The sequence below is a fragment of the Podarcis erhardii genome (genome assembly GCF_964252035.2).
Source record: "Podarcis erhardii genome assembly, chromosome: 10".
Classification (NCBI taxonomy): Eukaryota; Metazoa; Chordata; class Lepidosauria; order Squamata; family Lacertidae; genus Podarcis; species Podarcis erhardii.
In genome coordinates this window covers 56,902,225-56,924,867 of record NC_138500.1, presented here as the reverse complement: position 1 = coordinate 56,924,867, position 22,643 = coordinate 56,902,225, and the positions used below count along the sequence as shown (strand labels likewise).

Below are 22,643 nucleotides of genomic sequence, written 5' to 3'. Positions count from 1 at the left end.
CTCTAGCATGACATCCTATTTAGCTACATTAAGGAAAGAAATCATAGGCAAAAGATATAGCAACTGTGAGAGACTTAACCTATTCATCAGGTAGTACCATTAGGCTCAGTTGTCAATGGATATAATTTCTGGGCTAGCCTATTTAAAACAGTTCTCTGCCAGAATCTATTCTCCAAATACTTAAAAAGTTCAAGGAAGCTTCCCTTTTTTTTCCTGTTTCTTATCAACATTGTAATGAAATCTGATTTGCACGTACCTTACTGTTGCAAGGTGATGTGGGTGTTTTCCCCCACTGAACTCTCTCCAGAGCTCTGCACCCTTCCCAGCTACCTGTGCCTGATCTGAAAAAGCCATAAGGAAGACCGATGTCTTCCACTGAGCTTCAACTGAAGCATAGGAAGCCACGAAGGATGGCTACCAAAGCACCCTAGACTGGTACACTCTCTGATTTTGAAAGTCCTTCAAGCTTTGCTTGAAAGGCCCTTTCCATTCTGATTTCTTTAAAAGTAAAAATACTTCACTTAAAAAAAAGAGAGAGCTGTCAAGTTACACAGGAGGCAGTTTCTCCACCTACTCCTTGTGACATGGTGGCCCAGCTGAGGATGATACACAGTTTTTAGGAAACACAAAACACCTGAAAAGGTTTCAGAGTGCAGAGCACTCAGGAAAAAGGAAAGAAAGGACACTCATGAACAATACTTTGCCATCTTCAAACTAAAGCGGTGGTAGGGGTGGACACAGGAAAGTATAGTCAAATTGGAGGGGCTGAGCACCATCTGTGGAGGAGATCTAGATATTTTACCCCTGTCTTCCATTTCGGCCCTTTCACTCCTACATCAGTTACTGCTGGCTAACCAACTGAGCCCTCTGGTTTGGTGGTGCTGTTATTGAATGCCAGGTCCATCCCTAATAGCACCATGCTCATCCACGAGGCTTGAAGACAGGAGTGCCTGGCATGCTCTGGTCCATGGGGTCACGAAGAGTCGGGCACGACTAAACGACTAAACAACAACAACATCCACGAGGCTTTGATGGGTGATCTGGGTGTGCTTTACAAGCCTTACAAACCTTGATCTTGTTGGGGAGAGGTATTGCACCATCTCCTTTACAAGAAAACATATTGATGAGGTTAAGAGGGTCTGCAACAAAACCTATCACCAAACCCACAAGCATTTCACAGAAATTTTCTTTCCCCATTCAGGTCAGTGCATAATAATATTCCTGACACAGTGGTACCTTGGGTTAAGAACTTAATTCGTTCTGGAGGTCTGTTCTTAACCTGAAACTGTTCTTAACCTGAGGTACCACTTTAGCTAATGGGGCCTCCTGCTGCTGCCACATTGCCACCAGAGCACGATTTCTGTTCTGTTCTGTTCTCAAGCAAAGTTCTTAACCTGAGGTACTATTTCTGGGTTAGCGGAGTCTGTAATCTGAAGCGTCTGTAACCTGAAGTGTATGTAACCCGAGGTACTACTGTACCCAGTTATGTACAACTTCTTCTTAAATGCTACTAGACATTTCCAACTGGCTTGATTGTATTTATTGTGTAATGCAGGATACCATTTCTGTTGATACTAGCTGAAATACCACTTATTCCATTGCACCCGCCCACACTAAAGGACTTCAGTATACAATATAACTTATTTTAGATTCACTTGCTGATATTTTATGAGATGTATCTTACATGGTTTTTAATATTAATAATAATTATTAATATTTTAAAGAAACCCATTACCCTACTATTTTAAAAAATGTGTTCTTCCTCAAAACACAGATGACAGTAGGCTTGATACATAGTGTTCTTTGAAATTTTACTAGTACATTGGTGCTATTTTTTAAGCTATGGTTTCCTCCTCAGCAGATGCTGCTTTATTTTCAGTGTTCTTGATGTGGGATTTATGATCAGAAAGGCGAACCTTTCAAAAAACATTTCAATATAATGAACATTTTTATCATTTGATGCATAAGAGTAATTGTTGAAGTTTCATATAAAACTGCCATTTTCAAGGGCCAGTTTCCATTTTTCTATTTGTTGGAGGATGAGGAATGCCTTCCTTAAAGTCATTCTTAAACTACATCTCTTTCTTCTCACAGCTCTTATAAAGAATAAGCTTTGCATCCAAAAGTGAATAGTGAATAAAGAATACTTTTGATGGTGTTGTATGAAAGTTCTACGGCACAACTTTTTGATTTTTCTCCAGCCAGTAACTTTTAAAAGTCCGTTCTTAACCCATCATAAGAGTTAGGATGAAAATGATAATGGCTCAAATAGGATACATTAAATCAATTTTGAATCCATCAGTTCTATTATGTAATACTTCTAACAACATCAAATGACCGAGCTATTTTCATACATACCACAATGCCCAACTAACTTTCTGTATGGGTCCCTAGGCACTTACTGGGGTTCTAGGAATTGGAATCTACGTACTTTCTCGTCACAGAAGAAAACAAGAAAATGTTAATAGCTCAATTGCAGTGCTTTTAGAGCATAAATGTGCCTGCTGCACCAGACCAGTGGCTTATATGGTCTCACATTTTGTTCTTACAGTGGTCAACCAATGCAGTACGTCGCATAGAGAATGTTTTAGGCTCACCCTCTACACCTCCTGCTCCCAGATCTCCTGCAGAGATTGGGCCTGATCTTTTCTGACACCAGCTGTGAGATTGCCTTGGGATCTAGTGAATCCTGGACCAGCTCTGCCTCACCCTTGGAATGTCCTGTTTGGGGGCTTTCTGCTGGTGGGGATATCAACCACAGGACTCCTGCCCACCTGTCAGGGAACTGCTATCAGAGCCAGAGGGAGAGGGAGGGCTCCAGAGGGATTACAGAGAGCGTCCCAGGAGGGAGAGAAGCAGCCCATCTATTGGGGAAGGAAATCAGCGTAGCACCAGTGGAGAAGCGGGGCAGATGGGGGAATCGGCGAGGTGGCTCCATGACTCCTCGCCGGAAACCAGCGGGGAGAGCACGGGTCCTCCGCTGCCCACACCCTCCCTGCGCAGAAGGCTTCTGCGCAGGGAGAGTAGGCGGAGACTAGGCGTCAAAGAGCTTCTTTGCTGGAAGAAGTTCAAGAAACGCCCACTGACAGATTCTGCCAGCGACTGAGACAGCCACGGGTGAGTGGCTGTCCGGACAGAATAGGGTTCACCCAGGTAACTCAGCCAGGTGTGGCGACGACTTACGCACGAGCAACCCCTAGAACCATTACACCACCCATTCAGAAAAGAAGGACTGTGTTGCTGGGATGCTACTTATATTAACAGAAATGACTGGAGGGATGCCTCCACTTGATCTCCCTTCAGTCAAGCAGAACAGGGGGTTGGACTGCAGCCTAAATGTCTGAAACCAACTGCCTTTTCTGTAACACCTTGGCTTGTTATACTTTATACACTTCTGCATTACTTCTGACACTCCTTATTTTAGAAGTCATTACCCATGATTGCCACTACAGGAAGTCTATCTGTTCAAAAATGTAATGAAAATGATATATAGATGGTACATGACCCCAGTTAAACTTGCCAAAATATACCATTCGTCTGATAATAAATGTTGGAAATGTAAAGAAAATGAAGGAACATTCTTTCACCTCTGGTGGACATGCCCTAAGGTGAAGGCCTTCTGGGAAATGATATATAATGAGCTGAAAAAGGTATTTAAGTATACCTTCACCAAGAAACCAGAGGCCTTCCTTTTGGGTATTGTCGGCCAGAAGGTGCTAAGGAAGGACCGAACATTTTTTATGTATGCAACAACGGCAGCAAGGATACTCATCGCAAAAAACTGGAAAACTCAAGATCTACCCACACTGGAAGAGTGGCAGATGCAGCTGATGGACTATATGCAACTGGCCGAGATGACTGGCAGAATCCGAGACCTGGGAGAAGAGAAGATGGAGGAAGACTGGAAGAAATTTAAGATGTATTTACAAAAACATTGTAATTTGGTTGAATGTTAAGAAGGATGCTAGATTATAAAAAATTGGCCACCACTAAATTAGATTTTGAATTTGATGATAAGTGAGATTAAAGAAAACATAAATTTTATGGAGAATTGCTAGATTATACTTAAATGAGTGGATATAAGATCGTAAACAAGTTGATAATTTGCTTGGAAAAACCTTTTAACGATGTAAATGGGAGCAGGAGACGTGAGGGAGTCCAAAGAAGTGATGAAACTACGTTGTGATAGAAGTAAGATTGTTTATTATTGGTGCATTTGTATTCAAAAACTCTAATAAATATTTATAAAAAAAAAAAAAATACAATAGTTATCTTCAGATGGCATCACCACTGCCATATATTATACTCCAGGGTTGGTATCGTAATCAAATTTCCATACTGGTATTAAGAATAGTAACTTTTATGGAATGAACAAATATTCTACCAGACATTTATTACAACTTTTGCTACCTATTGAAAATCATGACAATTTGATTAAGTTTGGTGTAGTAAGCAACTGTTATTTGATTCCTTTATACAGAGGTGGAATTTCTTTCTTTCTTTCTTTTTGATATTTATATTTTTTATTACCTGGAGAAAGGCAATCTAATTTGTAGCTCATAAAGCTTCCTGCTCAATGATCTGAGTAGAAAATTACCATTCATTATATGATAATAGGCTCACTAAACTTTCTTCTGAAGTTGTTTTGAGATTATAAGTGTTTTTAATGTAGTTGATTACAGTTTATCTGATGAATATTGTAACATCCAAATAACTCATCTGTTTTTATTATTGGAATAATTTCTTTGTCCCAACATTTCTACCATCTGGTGTGCAGTTCTATCTTAATATTCATCTTTGTTCAGGCTCTTTATTATCATAAGTAGATTTGATGAATAAGTAGCATTCTGAAATTAATCTAAAGAAGTATAAAGCATATTCTAAAGCTTCTTTTAACTTATAAAGCTATACAGATTCTCAAACTGAGGTGTGATTTATTTTAACTGCACATATAATATACAAAGTGACTAGTCTACTGAATGTTCCTCTCTTGGCCCCTTTGATAGAAAAGAGATGTCAGGATAATTTCTGATAGGGAGCTATTGCCTTTGGGCTTTGGGTAGGAAAGTACTATGAGAATGGCAGAGTGATTTGAGGATGGACATTTAAATTAGAGGTAGAGGGAAGTTTTTACTGAGTTGTTTAATTGGGAGAAATTCTGAATCTAGTATGTAGTACTTAGCAATGCTTGCTATCCTGGATCCTAATTTTGTCACAGCCACTTTAATTGGCTTCAGCCTTTTTTCATTTTTTGTGTGGGAGATTTCCTGAATTGGGAGCCATCATCTCATGACATGACATACTTGCGTGCACTCAAATTAACACAGTTGCATTCATCTATTCAAAGAAACCAATAGGTGGAATTTATTATATTAGAGACTAGAATAGCAGCAGTCAGCTCCCATTATCTAAGACCAATTGTGTACAGACACAACCTTTCAAGAGGAGATCCCTACTTAGAAGAGGGGAACACACATTGTCCAGGGGAAGAAAGAGTTCATGCAAGATCGAAACTGGGTGATATCCCCAGACAAATTGTCAGTGACAGGACCAACCCATCTATTCAAAATCACTCTTCTGCATCCTGAATGTTTGGTGTAATCATGAGCAATTTGGCTGGTCCTGTGCACACAGCCCTGGACCCTTCACTGGACTTCTTAGCTCAAGAAAATGTACATGCAGCAGCTAAGTTTGCTACGTGTACTGTGAAAACTCTGTGGCAAGGAAAAAGTCATGAATAGAGATCAGTTTTCCCCTGAAGGGGAAAAAGGAGTCATTCATTTTAGCTGCTATGAATCATCTTCAGTCCAAAGTTGTTTCTACAGTAAATGCATAGGAAAAATCCTATGCCATTATAGCTGCATTTTCACAAGAGTGATGTTCATTTTTAAATGTTTTGGTTCACATCAGTGACCAGATTAAACTCTTTTCTTAAAGCCAGTGTACAGTGCTTTCTTCTTATTTTGTGATGGACAACATATCTCCCATTTCTCTGCAAAAGAGTCATGATGCAGCTGAAATCCACCATAGCAAAATGCATCAACTTTATTCCTAAGCTGTTTTAGCACAGCCTCGTTGCTCCTGTCCACAAGTGATAAAGGCAGCTCAAGGAAATGTTAGCTAGCTGGTTGGAAAGCGAATAGAGATTACAAAAAAATGATTGTACTATCTCTGTGCTACCCTTATTATAAAGACCAGCTAAAAAAAAAATGGTGGACATAAATTAGCCTCTTTCCCCCTTCATGGTAGCGCCTACAAACATGGGGCAACTAATTCCTTTTGACAAGAGGCGTGAATTCACTCAGAAGAGATTCAGGAGTTACCACCAGGATGCAAAAACTGTTTAAAGGATCTGTCTCTGGGTGGTGATAGCTAATAAAAAATAGTTTTAATTTGGGGGGAAATGGAGGGAGGGACAAAAACACCACAGTAGTATTAATTCAGAAGTCGTATTCTACCATAGGTAGTTGTAATACTTTGTATTGTCACCATATCACAATAATGGGTACATCTGTAGACTGCAAAAGGGAGATATTTTCTGTCACTTCTACCAGACAAGCTGGTAGGGTAGGAAGCATAATGTTAAGTCTCCCTGGATATGTTTGCAACAGTTCTTCTGTCTCTAAGCCTTGGTTTATACCTAATAGCCCTGCTGTGGACCAGGATGCCACCTCTTGAATATAATTTATAACAGCAGATGTTGGTAGTCTCCCTTAGGAGTACTTTCACTGTATAAATAGAAAGTGAAAATAGGGAAATGCTATTTTTCTATACAGTGGCTGCTGGATAACTTCCAGTGGTCTAAATCCTGAAATGGTGTTACTTTTATTATGATGACAATCCAATATTGTATGAACAACATATTCATTATTAAACAGTAGTATATATATTTTTCAGTTGCAGAACAATTGTCACACGAAGTGATCCACAGAGACAGTTAGTCAGGCAGACCTTCTCTTTCAAATACTTCTAGTGATTATGTGCCTCAATTTTAAAAAAAATTGCTTGCATTTAGCTGTGGACTTTGTTCAAACACGTGTTCACATACTACAGTGGTACCTCGGGTTAAGAACTTAATTCGTTCCGGAGGTCCGTTCTTAACCTGAAACTATTCTTAACCTGAGGTACCACTTTAGCTAATGGGGCCGCCATGCCGCTGCCACACAATTTCTGTTCTCATCCTGAAGCAAAGTTCTTAACCCGAGGTACTATTTCTGGGTTAGCAGAGTCTGTAACCTGAAGCATCTGTAACCTGAAGCGTCTGTAACCCGAGGTACCACTGTAGTTGAAAAGTTTGCCAGCTGAGTCCATTTTGACAGCACTGCTACAGTATATGGTCATGATCAGTGCTACTATAAAAAGAGGTGTCGGAACTCACCATAAACGCCCCCCTTGTTCTCTTATAAGGGCAATGGCGCCCACCTGAGAGGTGCCGGAACTGAGCTCTGGTGTGTTCCGGCTGAAGAAAAGCCATGGTCATGATCAACAATACAACTCCAAGCTGGTGAGACTAGATAAACCACAAAAAGCTGGAATATAGTGCCAGATTGTAACTAAAATGGTGAAAGCATAGTTTTCTTCGTAGAATGACCTTCAGGTATTAGAATAAATGGCACAGAAATTAATTAATGGAATCTGGAATGTTAGTTGTCATGTCATGATCTAACAAGAAGGAGATTAGCTAAGTGATTTGGAAGCAATACTGGTAAAGCTGTTAAAAAAAACAACCCCTAACCTATTTATTCCTTTATATGGTTGCCATGAAATAGGATCTGATAGTGGATTGGACTCCAGCTACATGACAGAATGTTGAACTGGCCCACAAAGAATTCCCTGTTTCTCTGAAGCTCGGCCTACACTATGGTCCACATTAGTTTCATCTGTGTATTTATTATGGTGTTATTCTGGAGATCAGCTTAATGCTGTCACTCATTCTGCCTCTGTGGTTGCTGTTCTACCAATGCAATAGATTAAATGGACAGCATCGTATTATTTACCTACATTATTAATATTGATTACAAACAAAATAAAAGTTTATTTATTTGTTATATTTATAAGGGGACTCATTAAGTAAATATCTAGGGAGTACAAGAATAACAATTGGATGCTGGTGAATCACATTTTTCCCTTCTTGTGCCAGGTTGCCCCTTTCCCCATTACAATATTGTAGCATCTTTCTGAATTGCTGCCCCTTCACACAAAGCATTGTTGCAGCCATGCTATTAATTTTAATATGTAGCCTCTACCTGACTACTTCAGTCTCCCATTCTCCAGCTTTTCCCAGACCTCATCATACATCTTTCTATCTATTCAAGCTTAGAGGTAACAGCCATTCTTCTGGGTAATTGCTTCAATCACATCACCTTTTCCACTCCATCTTTTCTACCATATCAAATATAAAATTTTCTTTCAAGGCTCTTCGCAAGGTTATTCCCAGCCTACCTATCATGAAACTATCAAGATGACGACTCTTACATTGGGTCTGCCAGTGATTCCACATTCACCCACACATCTTAAAGTTTCAGACAAACTTCATAGGGTAGGACTGGAAGACTGTATATTATCCAGGAGACACTGCACATGTGGCGGCTTTAACCATGCAAAGAGCCAGATGTGTGTAGACACTGGCCATGTGACATGGAACATCAAGCATTACCACCAAGCTTCACTTGTCTAGATTGTGGTTACCAGATTTCCCCATTTCCCAGGGACAGTCCCTGGATTTACAAATCTGTCTCTGGACAAAATCCATCCCCGGAATGTCCTCGGATTTATATTTTAAGTGCTGTAGATTTATTAGTAGGGAATGAATGTTGCGTGGTTAGTTAAACAGCATAAGACACATCATATGGGGACTTCCGGTGAGGCAAAATGGCGGGCACCATGGAAGCGAGCAGCTCCTGAAGCCAGCCAGAGCCAATTGCACTACCAGGCTGGCTCCGGGCTGCTGAGACTGCCACTGCCACCACCACTGCCAAGGGGGAACCAGGGATGCCCAGTGTGTCAACTGGGGGAACCGCTGACTGTCCCCCCCCCCGTGACCCAACTGCCCAGCGGCACTCTGGGGCCAGGAAAACCCCAGAGCCGATGCAGGGAGAAGGAGGAGAGGAGAAGAAGAAGGAAGAGAGAGAAAGAGGAAAGAGGGGAAAAAGTGGAGCCCCGACCTTGCCGCGCTGCTGCCGCCGCTCACGAAGAGAGGTAGGAGAGCACCTGGAGGGCAAGGACATGTGGCCAAGCCCAGGCCTGACCTGTGCCTACTCCATGGCGGCTAGTGCTCCAAGAGATCAGGCCAGGGCCCAGAGGAAGGTCACATGTCAGAGAAGACCACAGAAGAGAAGATATTAATTCTTAATTTTTTAAAATAACTTTTAAAAATATCTTTCTCTTTCTCTCTCTCTCTCTCTTTAAAAGTTTCCCCGGATTCTTTGAAAAAAATCTGGTAACCTTAGTCTAGATTGAGCTTATTGCATGGCCAAAGTTCAACCAGCTACAGATTTATTATATAGCTGCTTAAAGAAACAATCCTAACTCCTGTTTGGGAGTGTAGGGCTGAATGGATCTCTGCCACTTATGCTGGCCACAACGGAAGGTGTGGGGAGGAGAGTAGTTTTTCCCCCTTTTTGCTGCAGTAGCTCTAGGCTGGTGTAGCAGAGAGGCCCATGCCAGGTCCACTGTTGGTAGCTAAACCAGCTTAGGATCCACCAACTCCTTGCCTGGTCTAGGTCTGTCCATTTTCAACCCACTCTCAGAAATGCCCTATGACTTGTGTTTTGAATGGCTACTACTGGGGGAGGAAACCCAAACCCTCTCCAACACACCTGGGGGCTTAGACTGCTGTTAGGGAAATTTCAAAACACATACATCCCATATAGTTACATGATTCCACTCTCAGGTGTAACAATTGAGCCAGTAGAGGGAGATTCAGTGTTTTAGTATTACGTTTATAGCTGTTAAAATTAATTTCTTCGGATTACAATGGAATGTAGTATTTTTAATCCACTGTAATCTGCAGTGAGTCTTTGGGATGGGTCCAGGTACAGCTTTGAGATGCATACATAGACTGTGTTCATAAAAAAGGATTAAACATATATGAGAAAGACATATAGTGTGAATAAATGAAGCTCCTGCAAACATCACAGCAATAAGGTTTATAGATGCCATAGATATGTGGAGAGCAGGTATGCCCCAATATACTAAATTAGTTCATTCTTGTTTAAAGATGTCTGTATAATACCTGGGATTTTCATTTAAGTCATAGTTGGTTATCAGATCTACTCCCAGATATATAGCAGAGCACATATTTTGTCCTAGTGAAGCCCATGGCACCAGATTGTCTAACTCAAAATACATCCCTTAACTTGGTTGTGTATTGAGTTACACTGATTGCTTTATATCAGAAACACTGATATATCTGGTAGAACTTTGTTCCCTGATCACATAAATTTTTACTTCCATCCAGAAATTTGCTTTGCAGGATGCTTCTTATATCCAAAATGCTTTTATACTTTTCAGTTAAGTGTGTGCTTAAAGAAAGCTATCTAATCCTGGTGTGGTATAATATTGAGAATTTATTTGGTGGGGGGTTGATTGGGTTGTTTTCACATCTATTCCACATTAGTATCTTTTTCAGAAAGATGGAAATGTTTTCTGTGATAAGCTGGAAAATAATAAGGGGTTTTAAAATGCTTTAAGGAGGTAACATAATTCTCACCAAAGCAGACCACCAAATGTTGGACCACAGTGATGGAAAGGAAGGGTTTGTTTTTGAATATATGCATATATATTCATATATATATATTGAATATATATTGAATATATATATATTCAATATATATATTGAATATATATTGAATATATGCATATATATTCATATATTGAATATATGCATATATAGTTCTGGACAGTTTATTAATTCCTAATTGTTTTAAAACAATTGCTATATAAATACTGATTCTCTTCTCACTTGGTTTTCTATAAAGAAGGGATTTTTCTGTGGATACTGAGTAACCTCCAGGAACAAAATTCTATATGACAAAGAAAGCAATAAGATGAACAAAATTTGCTGGTAAATAATAAACAAGATGAGTACTTTGTCTTGTGCTTGTAAAATACTGTTCATGTCAACAAAATATCAGATAAATATTTTATTTGCAAAGGGTTTTTTTATATTTCACTGTGCTTCATATTACAGCTCCCTTTTCCAACCTGGTAAGAACATTTCAGTCACCAGTATTATAAATGTTTCAGTATTTTTGTAAAAACAAATGGGGACAAGAAATGAGGTAACACTCATTTGGATTCCTGGATTTTTCTGTTATTTTAAGTCAGGTTTTTAATCTCGTTCTAACATTCCGGAACATCACTTAAATAATAGTCCAAGACTAATAAATCATATCCTAGCTGCCATTATCATACATGACAGCTCATGCTGTTAGTGTTGCAGTAAAATATTTGTTGTTTTGGCTTTTGGTCTCCACTGCACTAGTCAAACTGCTATTTTCTGACTCATAATGACTCAACTGCCAAAACACCAGATTCCATCTGCTTCCAATCTAAGGAAAGGAAAATGAATTACCGTACCTGCCACCAAACTGACACTTGGTGACACAACGCTCAGGCCATGGCAGTTTCATGAAATCAGCAAGTCATCAAAATACTATATTATCTGTTAGGGGAATAATCTTGAGCATGTGTTCTTTTTCTTCAACTACTACAAACTCTTTGACCTTCAGAGTTCTTCCTGGCCTTGTCCATGGTATATTCCCACCTGTAAACTTTGTTCACTACCTGAGCTGATCCAAAATTTAAATCAGAGGCCCTCCTCCATATGCAACCTCCATGACAGATTCAGAGAGTGGTGACAAGTTAGAAGGTCTTTTTGGTTGTGGTCTCCAATCTGTGGGAATGCCCTTCTCAGAATGCCCCACCTGTTACTATCTTTTGGGCATCAGATATGAATTTTGCTCTCGAGCATTTGATAGGCTGTTTTACTCGTCATTAGAACACAACTTGCAGAGCACTAGGCAAGATTTGATCGCCTAATATCAGCTGATCAACCATTTGGGAACTCCACCAATCTGTCTAACATGAGCTGTACGGTGTGTTGGGAGATAAGGATTCAGCCTGACAGCCAGATCCAATTCTCCAGCCCTTGAATATAGTGTGTCTCTGCCCTGGGACCACAAGTCATTGCCCTTGATTGTAAACCTGAAAGAGGCAGCTTATCAAATTACATAATTATAATGTGTGTTACAAGCTGAATTAATTCAGACATTAAAAGCAATGTATTTCTAACCATTTTTTTTTCATAAAACTCACGTTTACACAATCTTTTCATACTGGCTTTTTAACTTTGTTCTGTTAAAATCCATAGACTTTGCATCATAAATTGTACATTCTTAGAACCCTAGAATCACAGCATTGTAGAGTGGGAAGGAACCCTCAGGGTCATCTAGTCCAACTCCCTGCAATGCAGGAATCTAATCTAAAGCATCCATGACAGATGGAACCTCTGCTTCAGAACTTCTAATGAAGCTGAGTCCACCACCTTACAAGGTGTCTGTTCCTACTGTCAGAAAGTTCTTCCTGATGTTCAGTTGGAAGCTCCTTTCTTGTAACTTGAAGTCATTGGTTAGGGTCCTACCCCCTGAAGCAGAAGAAAGCAAGTGTGCTCCATCTTCCATGCAAGAGCCCTTGAGATATTTGAAGATGGCTATCATAACTCTGTTCAGTCTCCTCTTATCCAGAGTAAATATACCTAGCTCCGTCAACTATTCAACATAAGACTTGGCTTCCAGACGCTTGATCATCTTGGTCACCCTCCACTGCAAATGTCCCAGCTTGTCAATATCCTTAAACTTTGGTGCCCAGAACTGGACTCAGTACTCCAGATGTGGTCTGACCAAGGTAGAATAGTGTGGTACTATTTCCTCCCTTGGCTGGGGCATTTCATCCAAGCTGTTTATAAATACATTGAACAATATGCCCAGGACAGAACCCTAAGGCACCCCTCTTGTCACTTTTTTTCTAGGATGATGAGGATCCATTAGTAAGTAAAATATGGGCTAGTTCAATCAACCAGCTACAAATCTACCTAACTGTTACCTCATCTACATTTTACCAGCTTTTCTTCAAGAATATAATGGAGGGCTGCGTCAAAAACCTGGATAGGTACAGTAAAAATGCACAGAAGAAGACAAGTTAGCAATAGTGATACAAAAATACAGCAAGAATGACCAAGAAGGGGACTTCATTAGCAGCAAGGTTTTAAGCAGGGATGGCCAAAAGAGAGGCTGTAGTGGTCAGAGGCAGGGGATACAGAACTGAGAAATAAAGCAGTTTTGTGGGCTTTGGGGGCTGTCTCTTTTCCGTGAAAAATTGTCTAGAAATAATTGGATGTCTCTGATGCTGGAGGTGAGATTACTATAGTAACAAGTGACACCTGCAACAAAATGTTGGGAAGTGTATCCCATTTATAATTCCAGGCAGTCAATAACACAAGCCTTGCAATACTGTTCAGGCCTTCAATGGTATAAGGACATCATTTTTCTTCACCCACCGAAAAGGGTTCCCTCTGTACTATATAGCATTGCAGGACTGCCAGGCCAAAACCAGAGTGGAGGACGTGCAGTTTTAGTGATGAGAAAGGCATCTCTCCAATCCAACCTTAATTCTCTCTTTCTCCAGGATACTTTCTATAAGCTGTTTGGGGTGTGTGCAGGTTGATTCCCTTTCCTGCCTCTGACCTCCGTTGTGTGAGTGATGGAGAGAGGATACTTTCAACTGATGCATGAACATTCTGTGTCTCAAAGTGCACTTAGCCACTAACTTGATTAATAGAGCCACACAATCAGTCTTCTAATTTTTTAAAAACCCTTCCCCCCACCCCCACTTTTCTATGTAGGCTCCACTGCCATCCACATTATGCAAGCTCACGGGTTTCTGTCAGGCAGAACTTATATACTTCTGTATGTTTGCCGTGTCCCCTGACTTTGTAAAAGCTACTGTTTCGCTTCAAACTGATAGGCTGCCACTGTTTGCTTTTAAACAAAATGATAATATAAACAAATAGCAGCTTTATATATTCAGTACATAAAGGGCCAGCAGTTCACAGCTGGAAAGCAACAAAATACCAAGGATGTATTTGCAAATCACCTTCAAAAAAGTCTACCATTCACCTCTATGTGGAAATATAACCAGACACTGAAATAGCTAATAATACTAATAATACTTCTATGTATTATTGCCTAGATAATTACTTTTGCCTGGTTACTAACTGCAAAAAATGTAGCGATGATTCTTAAACTGCAATACTAATTAAACAAAAAAGTTTTGTTTTTTGCTTTTTTACTTTATCCATACTTTACTAAAATCTCCATTATTGATTTATTTACCAGATCTCTGGCATTACAAATTAGCATAGATTCGACCCACACTGAATTATCAATAAAAAGTGCCAAACAGTACTGGAGCTATCTCAAGCTGGACTACAGCTAAACAAGATTGTTTCTGATCTACTTTAAAGTTGGTCCAAGCTTTTATTCTAACATCTCACTTAACTCCTTGAAAAAGGCTGAAGTACTGTGAAATATGTTCCAGTGAACATATTGTGACTTACTTCTGAGTAAACATGCATAGAATTGTATTATTAGAGCTGTTTTTGGAGACTAAAATATGACAATATTTAACATGAGGAGTGCTCTGTAAAAAAGAAAATGTAATCTGTTGCATTTTTATAAGATTGATAAATTGTCTAGCAATCACAAAGAAATATGGCTTTGCTCCCAGCATTATGACTTTTCCATGACTAAGTTGTCATTCCGTATCCTTGCTATTTCAGAAAAGCCCATATTCATTTTCTACAATGTACAAAATTTAGCTGTTTACTTACCAGAAACCTTCATGTGGTTTTATAGCATTCAAGAGAAGTTACTAAGCAAAGTGTAGTTCATTTCACTTTGTCCATAATTAAAACATTCTTTTATACAAACAAATCTTAACATCCTTAAATAGACTTTAAGCCAGCCATGTAAACTGAAGATAATTTTGTCTAACGGAGAACTACAGAATGTAACAGTGATTTTTAGAACTGAGTAATATATAACAACCTTGGGTTTGCTTTCTCCTGCTTCTACTTTTCCTTCTTTTGGCCTTGTCCCAAATGAAAATATCATTTGTGGGGGGTAGGGCTTGCTCTTGAGATTACTGTTTCACTATAATTGCAAAGAACTGTATGAAAAGATAAACTGAATCAGTTAATCTGTTGATGTGTATAATAACGAACCACAAGAAAACTTACACAGTGGTTTTTTGTCAACACCCCTTCAAGCCAAGTTTAACATTAATACATATTCTTGGTACTAGTAATACTCCTTCTCTCTAAGAGCATTAAGAATATCCACAGAGGTGGTCCTAAAAAGGAAAGGGGGTATCATACAAAAGTAGGAAAACTGCTTTATAAAGTATCACACAGTGGGACAATGGACATTTTGTCATAAGACGCAATGTGGTCTAAGTAGTGTTTAAGGAGCTAAGAAGCAGAACAATTCTATTTATCTGCATATCAGACTACCTACTTTCCTAAGTGTCTGGTGCCATCATCCCACTAAATAATAACGACAACATGGGTGAAATTCAAAGGCAAGGTGATGTAACAAAAGACAAGTGCCTCTTCAGCACCATGGACAAGAACAAGCAGATACTACCATCAATGCAGTCATTTAAACATGTCCTGCACGTAATGTGAGTCACAGCAACTACTGACCAGACTTTCTCTTCTTCTTCTTCCTCTTCAGATATTGTGGCAGATATTGCATCAACATTGTTTCTTCAAGTGTTATGGCAAATATTAGATCAACACTGTGTACCACTTATTTAAAAAAAATGCTACTGATAATATTTCCCTGAGTGCAAAACTAGACATTTCATTAGACACTTTAGTTTAATATATAGGCATGACACAGATATGCCTCAATCCCATCAAAAACAGAGGATAAGGGTATACTTTTATGAGCAAATGAGTGAGCAGGTGGGAGGTACTGAGGCTCCCCTTGTCTCTCTGTTTTCTTCCCACAGTCAGTCAGTCCCACCTCCCAAACACTTTTCTCTCCAATGCTCCAAAACTAGGTTTGCCTATCTGGGAGAAAAGTGACGGAATGGAAGAGTTGGGGAGAAATAAACTGTTGAGTGGAAGAGGATTCAGTACTCCCAACATATACAACCCTTCTGCTTTAAAATCAGCTCCCTGCCCCCGTTTATTCATGACCGGTTCCTTTTTAAAGACATTATCATTACTAATTTCAACCTAATTTGTATGCACAATCAAGCCAGAGTTAAGCACTTTTACACAGCACTGATTTCAATGGGAGAGTTAAGTACATGCTTAAATCTCTTCTATTGAAAGTAATGGAGCTTAATTGACTGTATTTTGCCCTATGCATGAAACAACATTAAAATGGATAATAATAATAATAATAATAATAATAATAATAATAATAATAATAATGTAACATATAGAGAGGGACTACCAATTTCCTGTATAACTAGATCACTATCCATTACTGAAATGCCAAGTCCTCTGCAAGAACAATATTTTCGGTGTTCAGGATTTACCTCCATAATAATTTTCCTTATCAGCCAATACCATTGTAGACTAGAAAATGATAGCAGTATACTTATGCACATTTTTAATGCTTTGCAAATGGTTTTCTATATAAAACACAATCTGTGAGTTCATTAATTCTGATACAGAGAGAGTTTATCTTCAGCAAATAAGTTTATATGGATGTTAGAACACAGTTGCAGCAATGAAAATTTTGAAATGAGATAAATACTGTTACATTTTTTAAGCCATACATTTGACTAGGTTTTGCAAAGCTTTGGGAATACAATGACTATGGTGTCCCTAGAATTGACTTACCTCCTCAGGTCAAATCCAGCACTTGAACCACTGATTTTAATGCTGTATCATATTCCATCTTAAGCAAATATATTTACACAACATGTTTTTAGAAATACAGTACTACACCAGCTATTAATGTCCTTGGTAAATTTGCTGCAGTTTCAGAAGACTTTGACTTGCCACACAAAGTTCACTATATTATTACAGATTTGAAATTTTCATTGTTATATTTTCAAAGTTAGCAGGACTTAGATTTAACACATATTAAGTACAAACATCATAATATATCATTCTGATATACCAGCACTGGCATAAATGCATGTAAATTGGTAGGTATCATCCCATTTCTGATTCCGTTGGAGAATAATATTGACTTTCCTGAGGTTAGACTAAAGTTTGTAAAAATATACGTACTCTTTCTCGGACAGATACATTCACCTTTAAAATATTATAAAAGAATTTACAATTTTGGTCCTACACTAACATGAGAGCAAAATCACCAAACTTTAGATTGGATTTCAAGCATGTAACTCATCACCTGTTGTTCCCTAACATTCAAATGGAAGTAGGTGAATGGAATTTAAACACTGGGATCTCAATATGCAAGAGGGAAAATATTAAAATTAAAACGATCTTACAATTGCAAGGACCTCTCATTATTGTGCTCAATTAGAGATGGAGAACTCCCATACTTCTGCACATCACCACAGACAGATAGATCAGAGGCACTTCCTTGATCCAAACACAGGTGTACATTGTCACTTTCCTCACGCAATTTTGAAACATAAAATCGGAAAAGCAATGATAGCAACATGGCTTTTTTAATATTCTGCTCAGGTAGCTACCAAAACCAATATGCACTTACCCAAGGGTGGTCATAGTGACAATGGTATACCAGAAAGCTGCAGGGATGCTGGTGAATTTGGTGGATGTTGAGCCTTTCTCAGCATAGAACATGACCGTAGCAAAGATTATGATGGCCATAGTGAGAGAAAAGAGGAGAAAGCCAAGCTCTGATGCACAGCTTTTCAGAGTGTAGCCCAGGATGCGCAAACCCTGCGAGTGGCGGGAAAACTTAAAGATCCGGAATACACGGAAGACACGCAGTGTTACAAAGGCCCCACTGACATCCTCATTGTTGGTCATCACAAGACCAATGTAATAGGGCATAATGGCCACTACATCAATGATGCTCATGACACTACGCACAAACTTGTAACGGCTCGGGGCAGCCACTAGACGCAACAGATACTCAACTGTGAAGATCATGACACAGGCCGTATCCAGGCAGAAGAAAGCCACATCATAGCGCTCTCCACAGGACAGCTCCTTGATGGTACCAGGACTTAGCCCACAGGGTACTGTCTCCACTACATTGGCAAGGACGGAGACGGCAATGAAGAAGCCCGTAACATAGTAAAATACCAGGGCCAGTGTGCTGGTGTGTGGATTCTCAAAGGCCCGCCACATCCTCTCCCGGGCTGTCATGGAGGGCAGATTGCATTCATCGGCATTATCCTGATCAGCATCATCCTGAAGACGTTCGGCATTTTCCCGCCGCCGGTCCTTGTACTCCTCATAGCAGCAGTCACCAATGATCTCGGGGATTATACCAAAGAAGGCCAGCTCCTCATCATAGGCTGAGATGCACTCTTGACGCGGGTAGTGTAGCTTCCCTGTTCGGTAGAAATTGAGGATGTGTCGGAAGATGTCAGGGTCCCGGTCGAAAAAGTATTGCTGCGTCTCAGGATGGTAGAAGAAATCCCTTTCTGAGCTGCCCAGCAGCGTGTCAGGATAGCGTTCCAGGGTATCCAGCCAGGTCTGGAATTGGGTGCCACTGACATTCAGCACAATCAGAGAGTCCTGGCTACGCTTCTTCTCTTGGCGAGGGGCAGTCGGCATGGGGTTTGTGGCCACCGGCATCCATCCTATAGCAGCTGCCCGAGCAAAAGGCAGCCATGCTGCTACTCCTGCTGCCATAGTGTAAATTGCTACTGGTATGCCCAGGGGTTCTTTTTAGAAATAATCCAGTCTACATAAAAAAAAAACAAAATGTACCAAGAAATTAGGATGCCTGCTATTTCCAAAGAATATAAATTTCTATGTTTATGTCTGTTGCTTTGAGGTTTATTTTACCATTTTATATGTTTAGTCTACTGATGTGTTACTTGGTGTTCTACTGTTGGGATCATCTTATAGTGTGAAGAGCAGTATCAACATACTCTGAGTGCATAATAAAAACCTTACCCATTTCTCCCCTCTTACTCTATGTCACCTTCTCTCAATTGCCACCATTCCATCATTATTCAAGTCAGACTAAGAAATCGGCTTTTGTATATTAACTATTGATGGTGGATGGATAGATGTCATGTAGTACTATAATCCCCAAACTGGCACCTCCTGTCTCTACCACTTGGATCCTGATAAGGAAATCTCCACATGCAGAAAAATACAGCTATAGGACAGCAGCTGCAAGAGGTAATCAGTCAGCCAGCCTGCCAGGTCCAATAAGCAGCAGTTAGATAATATTCCAGGCCAAAGGCGCAATCTACTAGCTAGGAACAATTCCTGTATAGTCCAGATTCCTGCACTCCAAGCCCAAATCCAAGCCCAAATCCCTTCCCACCTACTCCTACATTAGCCATGAGCTGCAAATATCTGGCTTGGAAATGAAGAGAGAGAGAAGAGATGATTATGCTATGTTCCCTTTGGTAAATCCTTAAGCTATGCTGCTAAAGGAACACTTGCTAATTTTCCCACATCTATTCATTAGGAAACAGCAGGTTTAGGAAGAAGATGTCCACTCTGAGTTCACAGCTGATTTCACATCATGTCAACCCATCACTCACCTTCTCCAGACTCGTCCTGTTCTGGGGAAACAGGGCAGAGGGATAAAGGCAAACCAGTAACTTAAAAGTTAGGAAAAGGCAAGCTTTCTTTTAAGAAAACTTGCAGAGGGACAGTTTGACTCCTGAGGAACAGGTGATGGAGGAAACAGGTGTTTAGAAGACAATGGGACCTGGATTCTGCAAGCTGCCTTAGGGAAGATGAAGAGGAAAAAAGAAATTGAGTACCTTAGTAAGCAAGATGGGCATATTGAACAATTGGGGAAAGTCAAAATGTGACTTTCTCCGGGCAGAAGTTCAGGAAGAAGGACCAGTTGTGAGTGCAGGAATAAAAGTAGGAAACTCTGAGGGAGATGTTCTTATGAAAGGGGGGTGCATATTTTATTAAATGGAGAGAGAAAAGGCAGGAGATTCGTAATAGGTCGGGGAGGGGGGAAATGAAGGAGAAGTTGGAGGGGAAGAGAGGGAGGGAGGGAGGGAAAGGTGTTGGGAGTTTGTTCCTGAGAGGATAAGGATGGTACTGGAGGGATCTGGTGTGGGTAGAGGGGAACCCGACTGATTTGAGTTTGCAGATGCAGTCGAGTAAGGCTAGACTAGAGCATTCATAGTTCAGGAGTAGGTGTCTGGGGAGCAGAAGGGAAGTCTCCTGCCTGACCATCTTCAGGAAAGGTTGAAGACAGGTTAGGGTTCCATGAGCAAGTGTGGGTGTTTGTGGGTGCCTTGGGGCATGGGCATAGGCAGGACTTTGTTAGGGGGCGGGACTTTGGTTAGGGGGGCAGAGCTGACGTGATAGGTCAATTAGTTATTTCTATTGTTTTACTTGATCTAGCGGGGACAGCTGCCCCCCTGCCCCCCCCCACGCCGTGGGAGTACAGGGATGTCAGAAAATAAGTAAGCTTAGGGAGTCCGAAGATACTGCGAGGGAGAGGGGAAAATACAGCTCAGGCAGCGCAAAAGAAAACAGTTCCAGCAACAGTTCCACAGAAAAGAGATTTATGGACAATATGAAACCGAGGACACGCGTGTGGGGGGGGGGCGCAGGAGGACACAGGCAGGAAGTTCATTTTGTAGTCTCAGGGAAGAAAGGGGGCTGGTGGGGTGGGATTTTTTCCCCTCTGGGGACACCCCCCCCCAAAAAAAAACAATCTAATGAAAGAGATTAGAAAGCAAATAAACTGCCTCCGTTCTCTGGGGAGCCCAGAGGGCTCTCGGTTCCTCTCCCCACCCCACCCGCTTCCTGCAACCCCCCCCCCCTCGCCCGAATTCGCCTCGCCCGCCAAAAAAAAAAAAAAAGAGCGAAAAAGGCGCGCGCCTTCCCTCAGCGCCGCCTCGCCTGGGCGCCTCTCGCGCCCTCGCAAACTCGCCGCGCCACTTGCTGCTGCCGAGCAGGTGGCGCGGCGCCCAAAACCTCTGGCGGCGGCGGCGGCGGAGAGAGATGGAATGAAACATTTTTTTTTAAAAAAAAAACCCGTTGCTGACCCGTGTGTGTGTTCCTAATAATATGGAGTAGGGGCGTGTGACCGGTGTGTGTGTGTGTGTGTGTGTGGAGGTGAGGGGGGTTCTCTTTCCTGAGGTGGGCTCCCTCCCTCCCTCCCTCCCTCGCAGTATCTCCTCACCTGGCGAAGTCGCCTCGTGGCCGGGGCGCCCCGTTTGGCATGGAGGTGGCGGGCGCGCGGGCGTCTCCCCCCCCCCCCTCTCTCCGCGAGAGGCTTCTCCTCCGCCCGCCCCTTCTTCCCGCCGCTTCCCCTCAGCAACAAGTTCGACGGCGGCGGGGCGGCCGGTGGGCGTGTGGCGAGAGCGACGCAATCCCGCCTGCTGGCGGCTCAATGCAGACCCGCTTCTTCTTCTTCCTCTCCTCCTCCTCCTCCTCCTCCTCTCAGGAACCAGCCTGGCTCGGCGGCGGCGGCGGCGGCGGCGGTTCCAGTCAGGCAGTCGGAGGGCTGCTGCTGCTGCTGCTGCCGCCGTCCATGCCGCGGGCTGCTGCTGCTGCTGCTGCTGGCGGAGGAGGGCAGGGCTGGGGGCGAAGACCAGCTTCCTTCTCGCTGCTGCTGCTGCTGCTGCCTTTCCAGTGGGGGGCCCATGCCTGGCAGAGCCGGGCGAGGGGGGCTTCTCGCTCGCCCGCCGCCGAGGATGCTGCCGCTGCCGCTGCCGCTCCTGTCGCCGCTCGGGGCTGGCGGGGCTGCGGAGAAGGCAGCGGGGAAGACGGCAGCAGCAGGAGGCGGAGGAGGGGAGGGAAGCCCACCCTGCTGCTGCCGCCGCCGCCGCTGCTGCTGCAGGTTATGGTTTCACACAGGCGCCTCTTTCGCCTCCTCCCACCCGGCAAATGTCACTGGGGCGGCGGGGGGGGGGAGAAGGCGGGGGGAGTCCCGGTGCGGAGGAGGAGGAGGGCATCGATCCGGAGAGGAACAAAGAGAATTGCAAATCGGTGCACACTCCGGCTTGGCAAGGCAGGAGAAGGGGCAGCCTCATCGGAATCAGGCAGACGACTCTTTGGTTGTCTGTCTGCCCCACCACACACGTTTTCTGAAGAAGTCTTTGCAGAAGGAGGTTTCTCTCCCCCCCCCCCCTTCTAATATTTCTGAAACTTTGTGGGATTCCCAGGAATGCCCATTTGCAAATGACAACCAACTAAGCTGAGGTTATGCAATGTTTCGCTGTGTTTTGCAGCCGCAGGCCAAATCGCCTTGAACCAGCTTTCGAAAATGATCGTCATTCCTGGGAGGTTTTTTTTTTTTCTCTCTCTCTCCCTCTCTCTCTCTCTCTCTCTCTCTCGTTTTCCAAATCATCTTCGCTTATCCCCGTCCGCTTTGGAAAACCAGAATCCCTCTCTTTTTGACCACTAGATGGCGCGTAAAGGACGAGTAAGTCTCCGCTGCACCTTCGTGGCTCCAACTTCA

The 22,643-nt window shown here is 42.0% G+C and overlaps 1 protein-coding gene across 1 annotated transcript in view; it reads right to left on the bottom strand.

Annotated features, from left to right (window-relative positions):
• KCND2 (potassium voltage-gated channel subfamily D member 2) overlaps window positions 1-21,843 on the bottom strand; it is a 291,559-nt gene extending 269,716 nt beyond the window's left edge. The window contains exons 1-2 of the mRNA XM_081877959.1: window positions 21,363-21,843; window positions 17,766-18,932 (exon numbers count right to left, since the gene is read on the bottom strand). Coding sequence (XP_081734085.1) covers window positions 17,766-18,880 — 1,115 coding nt within the window. The 5' untranslated portion in view covers window positions 18,881-18,932; window positions 21,363-21,843. The remainder of the gene's footprint in view (window positions 1-17,765; window positions 18,933-21,362) is intronic.
• Between the last annotated feature and the right edge of the window lie 800 nt (window positions 21,844-22,643).